Source organism: Mya arenaria, chromosome 13 (genome assembly GCF_026914265.1).
Source record: "Mya arenaria isolate MELC-2E11 chromosome 13, ASM2691426v1".
NCBI lineage: Eukaryota > Metazoa > Mollusca > Bivalvia > Myida > Myidae > Mya > Mya arenaria.
Window position 1 is genome coordinate 40307281 of NC_069134.1, and position 8819 is coordinate 40316099.

Below are 8819 nucleotides of genomic sequence, written 5' to 3' on the forward strand. Positions count from 1 at the left end.
CTTGCACAACTTGTGCACCGTTTCATCTAGTCATTTTGGATAGATATGCAATGCTGTGCAATGTGTTCTACAAGTGTTTCCATGATGTAGTTTAAATCTTGACATTGACAACTGCAAAGCATACTGACAAAAGATTGTGTTTAAATTGTTGTCCATTATTGATATTACCATATCTCAAGACGTTCAATTAATAGACTTTGTAGTCATGTAACACAAGCTGAGTGGAGATGAACATTTTGCGTAAAACACGACTGTAAGCAAAGTTGTTTACGAGTCATGCCAAGTAAGTTATAGGTCAATCCCAGGCTGTAAGAGATGTACCAAGTTTGTGCATCAAGTGGTATTGTTAATTTGCGTCCATTATGATATCACAAATTTAAGAGCACAGTTCAAAGCCAAATATGGCAGCATAATGACTCTTAGAGCAAGATTAAAGAGGCACATCTATCATGTATGGAACATTTGAGGAAGAATAAGAAAGCCTTTCTCATTTAGTTGGTTGGCATCTTTTATTTCTGTAAAAAACATACAACAATTGCACAAAACTTCCCACAAATAATTTCTAACCCATTTTGCACAGGAGACATGGTCATGGTAAAACCAGCGTAAAAATACACATTACACAGATGTCACACAAACACTCTAAAGATCTTCATAATGCATATCCCTTTCTCATCAATCATGGTTAATACAGTTACATGTACACTACAATTCAAGGTCAACAGCAGCCAGTTGTATAAAATGTTATAAAAAAAAATGTTGTCGAACGTAGCGAGAATATAAATTGATTGGCCAATATTTATCCAATATTAACGATTAAAGACGCACAATATAGGTTGATGCAAAAATAATTATTTTCAATTTTAATTTTATTAATTAATTTGACAGATAAAAACAATTTTTTTATACGATTTGCATACAGATATAAAAAAATAAACAGCCTTTATAAATGGGTTTTTCAATTGATAGCAAGCCCCCATTTAAAAAAGAGCCAAATCAAGTAATTTCAATGTTCAAACTGGCCAAAATATAACATGTGAATAAATTATCAAGAATTATACAAATGGCGCCATTATAAACACAATATTCAAAATACAAATGTAACCTAGCATTCAACATTGATCTTGAATACCATGAACAAATGAATCTTAAAATTCACGCTTTTAGATTTATAAATGCTGGTTGAACTTTTCTGATTATGTTAATTTAGTAGCAGTCTGTCAAAATGTTAATTTGCTCAACATTTCATTTTTGACAGATTAAGACAAGAAACAATAATGTACGTTAAATAAACTTAATATATTGCATCTTTCTAACAGCACAAATAGTTACAAACAACTTTGTATATCTCCAAAGGTTTTCATGCACAACTTTTCACTGTATTTGATGAGGAACGTTATCCATTAAGTTTGTTTTGTGATCAGCTGCATTTGGCGTAGTTTCGTATGTACAGATGGTAACTTCGTGTCGATGTGCCTATACAAATAAATGCAGAAACAAAGTTAAGTTATTTGATTGAAATTATTCTACTAATTGCTCAAAATTTACATATAAGGATTGATGGCATTTTTTTCATTTCTTGATGTAATATTAATGCAGGAGGGCACTTTTGCAAATTAAAAAAAAAAAACAGCACGGAAAGGTGCAACATTGTAGTAAGAGACTGTGACTGCACTTATATTCGCTCGCATGCTGTTCTGCATTGTGACCAATTCTGAACTAAATGTGCTTAAAATGAACAATTGTGCTGACTTCATTTTCATGTCAAAAGCTATGTGTATTTAACATTGGAGTTACAACAAAATAAGAAATTCTGTAATAATCCTAAAAGAGCATCACCAAATTTGAACATCCACAGTTTTTAGATTATAAAGTCATACATGTACCTCAGTAAAGTCTCCTTTCAGCCCAATGTAGTAGACCTTTGTGGTTTCAGCACCAAAGTTGGTGGGAAAATGAAGGGAAATACTCTCACACTGGTTAAACCTCGTCACCCTGAAAGCAACAATTATATCCGTTAACAATCATCACTTAACTAAGAATTATATTTTTTGATAAGCAATTAGTTAAAGCTCTTCATTTTTGCCACAAGACATGTGAAATACACTTAGGCTCTAATATGGTTCCTCCGATTTCAAAAGGTCATACACTACACCAAACTTGAATTCATTGTACTAAACATTGCTTTAAACTTTATTTAACTTGAACACATTGTACTTGAACACATTGCTCACATTGTTCTAAACATGATCACATTGAGCTAAACTTGAACCCAGCGTGCTAATCTTGAACTTTAATGAACACATTGTGCATAACTAAACCAAATTGTCCTTAAGTAGAACACATTGTGCTATTAAAACTTGAACACATTACTAACAAATTGAACATGTTCCATTAATCACTGAGGTCAGCCTGTAGTTCAAACTCTGTATGCTCTAATGTATGATTTAATTTTATAACAACATTTAAATCGTCGAGGGTCAGGCTCTTCTTACTTTGTAGAATACTCCAGGACTCCACTAGGGTCAGGGTGCAGCTCAAACTCCTGGTCAGGTGCACACCCAGTGTCGTCAAACGTCATGTTGGGACGATTCTTATATCTGAATGAGTAAAGAGGGTAAGATTTTTATGACATATACATAAACTGGCATACATGAACAAATACATATATCAGAGATATGAAGTAAAATCTGGCTCATGATTTTGACTATTTCTATAATTGCAGAGAATTTAGAAAATTGTGGTGATTCTTGATCGTAAATACATTTGTACCAGCATCTGCATGAATCAAGGTGAATCTTTGGCGAACTGTTCAAAACTGTAGTTTGGCGTGTATGCTTTGCTACAAAAATATTTGAGTTGATTTCAACCGAGTCATATGTCAACCGAGCATAGTTATCAGGTATTTGAGCAGCCCCCCCCATCCCCCCCCCCCCGAATGGACAATTGAATGAAATATGCATGGACCGAAATGACAGCTGATTTTTCACTGACATTGGATGCCGTTGAGGCAGTTTTAAGATTATGACCATTCAAAGTGTGAGAATAGAGTGTGTAATGACCATGACCTTTGACTCTATGACCTCAAAATCCATAGACGTCATCAGCTGGTCACCATAAGGGTCATCAACTGGTCAGGCCCAACTTCCATGTCAAGTTTGATGATCATAGGTTCAGGCATAGTTGATATATCACTGGGAGATGATTTGTTTTGTTTTTTTTGCGTTAAAGGTTACTGTGACCTTGACCTTTGGCCGGATGACCCCCAAAAACAATAGGGGTCATCTACTGGTCACGTCCAACTTCCATATCTAGTTTAATGACCATAGGTCTAGGCATTGTTGAGTTATCAAGCTTTAAAATTCTCTAACCATTAAAGGTCACTGTGACCTTGATCAGCCCTAAAATCAATAGGGGTCATCTACTGGTCAGGCCCAACCTTCATGTCAAGTTTGATGACCATACGTCCAGGAATTGTTGAGTTATCACTCTGACAAACTTTGCAAAGCAATATACCCCTCTTCTTCGAAGGGGGGCTTAAAAATTCATATTGGACTAAGGGATTTTCAGGGTTCCCACAAAGAATAGAAAATGAAATGCCCTGACTTTTCCCTTACCAAATCCAAATTTTACCTAACCGAACTTATTCATAGGTGTTCATAGGAGCTTAATTGGTCATCTATGAACATAATAAATAATGTTGCCCTCCATCCTCCATAATTTAAAGTATTTGGATTAACCAGAAAGGAAGAAACTACCTTAGCCTTATTACCAGTACATTCTTTCTGCTATTTCACAAATTGTTTCCTCGGCTTTAGATCTAAGTTTCCAAATTCCCCTGTTTTCTGCTCATTTCCCAAATTTCCCGGACCAATTAAAAAAATTCCCTGACTTTTCCCTGACCTTGGGTACCCTGTGAAAGCATGACAGTGTGAGCCTAAAATTGATACCCTGTACTCACACTTTCATTTTGTTTGGATGCGTGTCCTCCTCTCCTCCTATCAGAATTATTCCTTTTAACTTCACACACCCTGTAAATCTGGAACAAAATATTAATTGACTTTGTATCATAAACTACTGATGTAAACAATAAAAGATGTAATATTATGAAAATATAACATAATGCGGAAGATGTGAGTAAAATATCCATGAAATACTGAATTCAGCATCCATACTGAAAAATTTCACTAATGGGAAGTGTGTGTTGTTTCAACATTGCCAATATTTTCAGACTGAAAAGTTTTCAGCTTTAACTTCTTTTCTTTCGTCTGATCCTAATATGACATTTTAATTTTTGCTTATTTTATGTTGTTAATATGTTTTGAGATAAATATATGACATCCCCACTCCCCCCTTCTTTCTGGGGTAAGTTGTAAACATGAATAAATAATAAATCCAGAGTACTTTGTCTATGCCAATGGAAATATGACAATACATCAACCTTTTATTTTTAGAAAGCAGGTATGCTTTCACGGCTCATGGAGAAATTTTATTCAGATATCAGATGCCAAACAGAAATTATAGTATTAACAAGAAAGTAAATTTAAATCCTCATTATGCATGTAATTGTATGTATAAAAATGTAATGAATACAGTCCCTTAAAGAGATGATGACAATACATACGGGATATTGAACAATAATTCCTCATCACAGTCACTTTCAACAAACTGTAAAAGAAAAAAAGAATTTAGCGAATACTAAAGACAATAATTATAATAATATTATTTGTATACAATATCATAACATACACAGCAATGATACTATATAACATAATTAAGGCCGTCTCCGTGGCCTAGTGGTTAAGCAACCGCCTAAAGAGCAGTAGGTCTTGGGTTCAATCCCTGGCCGCGTCATACCAAAAGATGTTAAAAGTTGGTACAAGTAGCTCCCTTGCCTGACGCTTGGCATTTAAAGGTTAGTGCTTGGAAAAGTGGTGTACTCAGTACTGTTTTAACCCACGGAAGTTGTACCCGTGTATTCGTGCTTTACACCGAGCACGTAAAAGAACCAAGGGGTCTCTTGGAAAAAGAGCTAGGGTATAGCACCCGGACTTCCTTGAATCCCACCACTGTCTCTTCAGCGTGCTGTCCCTTCAGCAAAAACAAAGGACCTTATTGGAAATAAGTGCTTGCATTTTCACGGGTTTTTCTTGACCGTAAGGTCTAAAGAAATACATACATACATACAAGGCCACAAAAAAGAACAGATAGAATCTCATTCACACCAACACTTGTAAAAACGGCCTGATCCAACATAAAAATTAGCTTAAACTATATTTTGTCTGGCCTCAATCACTTTTTTTTCTCAACAACACTACATTGTGGAACAAATTTTATTACAGATCTTTAAAAAGAACATTTCCCAAGCAAAGAATTGCCTTTTTTCATTTAGCAAATTATAGTATTATCTGGCTGTTAACATCTTTATGAATATTGAGTCACAGGTGATTATTTTTTGGCTTTAAATCCTCATAACAACACATAAAATTATGATATAGAGGATAATTTCATCGAGTGAGTACCAAAATTTATTTTTAACAAGTGCTGTTAATCCACTTGTGAAATACATCATACATGCCATATTTTCTTGGGTCGATTCCGGGACACTCGTCATAATGTCAACGCACACTAGGGGGGTCCGGGGGCATGCCCCCCCCCCCTGAATTTTTTTTAAATGGGGACGTCTGTGGTGCATTCTAGAGCATATCTGGGGCTATTTTAGTCGTTTTTAACGTCGGGGAAAATGTACCTTTTTTGACTGCCAAGACCTATTTTTTACTTGACATGGTTTGTTTTTTTCTGCATTTTCTTGAAAAAATAAAACCACCAGATATTTTCCCAGGCTTTAAATGAAGTGCTAACCAGGAGGATATGCAGTCTACTTTCGGTTTCATAAAACAGGAAATAAACAACTTACGGGCACCTGTTTTCCTGCGCTTTTGAGAACATGCGTTACAAAATGGATACAATTTTGGTGTTCACAAGGTGAAATATATTGCTATCTTACATTTTCTTTTTATTACATGCCTAACATTGGAATTTAAAGTCAGTATATAACACTTTTTTAGAAAAACGTGCCAATTTGTATGCAGAAATGATGTGATTTCGAAAAGACTTGTTGAAATTGTGTCCCAGCCCTGGGTGTGCTGACATCTGATTTAGAACCAAGAGCAGGCCTAAATTTCAAAACAGTGAAAAATATCAAATTGATGAATCTTGTTAACTACCAAAAGCATATAATAAGTTCTGAAAAAAAACACCTGTGAATCACCTTTTCCTTGTTCTGGCTTCCATAACTTTAATGTTGATATTTTTTTTTTGATGTTTACAACACATTAAAGTTATGGCGAAACCCTCATATAAAAGTCAACCAGAATCAACTGAGTATGATGATGCAATTGAATGACTCTGCAATCACATGACCATGATGACGTCGCTGGATTCTATTTATAGCATCAGATTCACATTGTTCATTTAGTTGAATCCAATTGCAGTAAGGTTGAAAATACCTTTTGATAAGTAAATACAATAAATTATTCCAAGTTTGTTATTAGTTATTTACTTATTATTCGAAACAGAAAAATTAACAGCAGAATAAACACTACATGTGTGAGGTCAAATGTAGGTCACATGGGTATTTTCTGAAAATCTTGTTATCATGTGATTAAATTTCAACACAACTATGACCTAGTTAAGGAATGCTTATAATCGGATCTATTAAAATGATAAATTAACTATCTATAAAGCGTTTTTTTGATTTGAAAATGTCAAGAACTCTGGTAGGGTTTGGATACGACGTTCTCTTCAGCTAACACGTCCAAAAAGGTAATATATAACGTGTTCGCTGAAGTTCTTTAGCTAACCTTTTCCTTGTCCATTCTCTGGTCCCAGGGTTTGAAGACATATTTTGCGGACCCTTCCTCAGCTTCATTCAAACACTGGACCCTGTCAGCGTTAATTTATAATCCATCATTGTAATGATTATACATGTCATAAATTTATAATAATGTGAAATAAAAACCAGCTCCATGTAAAATTCTGTATTCAACAATGAATAAAAATGAAAACACAGTCTAATATATTTTTTAAGTGATTCGGTCTTTAGTTAGGTTTTTAAAAAATAAGGAAAATGTCACTAAATTATTATTTTTTGTAATAAAATAATCAAATGTTTCAATGAACGAATATTTTCATTCTTTTAAGAATTGCCACATTTGGAAATACCTTGTTTAAAATCATGTATAATTTTAATCATGGGTGACTTGCAAAAATATAAAAACTATAGAATATTTCATTATTTTATCCCTGCCTGTCAGTGTTGATTTTCAAGTACAAGCTAAACGCAGCTGCACGGTCTGCCTCGGTGACGTGGTCGTGATCCCCCTCACAGCTTCCATGACTGTGGCCATGACCCGACATGATGACCTGAATTATTAAGTTAAAATGTGAAATTATCAATGGTGAAATTAACATTTTAACTTGTACTGATTTACACCTTCAAAATGCGAAAATGTTTGCTTATTTAATTCACTTTAATTGGTGTCTGATATTCTATAATTTATGCTGGTAAGTAAAGCATACGTTTTGGTGTGAACGAGCTGGGTACGAATTTGTTCAAATTTTCAGCCGGACGTTCTGGCAGACAGAGTGGATATTAAGAAGTTAGTGGAAATGTATGAAAAGATGGAAAACTAAATATATTTCAGGAAATATAAGAATGACAATAACCGAGACAAAATCAAAATGAATACCAACCAAACGAAAATGTCTTGCAATTTTAATACGAGTAAGCCCGATAAGGAAAACTTATTTACTTTAAACCCCGGAACCCGGACTCAAAGTACTTGGGGACTTGTCTACAACCTTATCGGGATACCCAGTCAGTTCTTAAACCCAAAGAGAATGGGTCAGCAAAAGGTAAATCAAAGAGCAACATTGAATTGTTACATACTGCAGGACGGCATTACTGAAGGAGTCGATCTTCCCTTCCACTAATATCCAGTGGAACCAGCGCCCAAAGAGGCAGGACACAGCTCCCACCTTGGATGCACTTATGAGTCCTGCCCTTAATTAAAGAAAATACACAATACTTTAATCCTGCTTTAACGTTGTACTTGGGACCCTCCCTCACTATTACATCAAGTCAGGACGGTGCGTCGATGGACAAGCGTGACCCTGCATTGTTAGTTGAACATAAAAGATGATGATGATGATGATGATGATGATGATGATGATGATGATGATGATGATGATGATGATGATGATGATGATTATGATGATGATGATGATGATGATGATGATGATGATGATGATGATGATGATGATAATGATGATAGTTGTGATGGTGGTGGTGTTTTTTGTCGGTTGTGTTAGTGGTGTTTTTGTTGTTGTTGTTGTTGTTTGTTGTTGTTGTTGTTGATGTTGTTGATGTTGATGATGATGATGATGATGATGATGATGATGATGATGATGATAGTTGTGATGGTGGTGGTGGTTTTTGTTGGTGGTGTTTGTGGTGGTTTTGTTGTTGTTGATGATGGTGATGATGATGATGATGATGATGATGATGATGATGATGATGATGATGATGATGATGATGATGATGATGATGATGACTAAGATGAAGATGATGATGATGATGATGAAGGATGATGATGATGATGATGATGATGATGATGATGATGAAAGTATGGTGTTGTTGGTGGTGGTGGTGGGGTTGTTGGTGTTGTTGTTGTTGGTGGTGATGATGGTGGTGTTGGTGGTGGGTTTTTGTTTTTGATGATGATGATTGATGATGATGATGATGATGATTGATGATG

At 35.0% G+C, this 8819-nt stretch overlaps 1 protein-coding gene across 1 annotated transcript; it reads right to left on the minus strand.

The window, feature by feature from the left end:
- Positions 1-491: 491 nt before the first annotated feature.
- On the minus strand, positions 492-7827 carry LOC128213043 (PITH domain-containing protein 1-like). The gene is made up of 8 exons (XM_052918525.1): positions 7756-7827; positions 7310-7425; positions 6864-6945; positions 4625-4668; positions 3962-4039; positions 2496-2600; positions 1887-1995; positions 492-1476 (listed from the first exon to the last, which is right to left on the minus strand). Exons 2-8 carry the CDS (start codon positions 7417-7419, stop codon positions 1375-1377), a joined length of 630 nt encoding a protein of 209 aa, XP_052774485.1. The 5' UTR covers positions 7420-7425; positions 7756-7827; the 3' UTR covers positions 492-1374.
- Positions 7828-8819: the final 992 nt, after the last annotated feature.

What these genes read in the sequence shown, in the direction of transcription:
- LOC128213043 (XM_052918525.1), bottom strand. Translation starts at nt 7,419, where the DNA reads ATGTCGGGTCATGGCCACAGTCATGGAAGCTGTGAGGGGGATCACGAC. An exon ending in TTGAAAATCAACACTGACAG is followed by an intron (nt 6,946 to 7,309) that starts GCAGGGATAAAA and finishes TAACGCTGACAG; the next exon opens with GGTCCAGTGTTTGAATGAAG. An exon ending in GAATTATTGTTCAATATCCC is followed by an intron (nt 4,040 to 4,624) that starts GTATGTATTGTC and finishes ATTTTGTTCCAG; the next exon opens with ATTTACAGGGTGTGTGAAGT.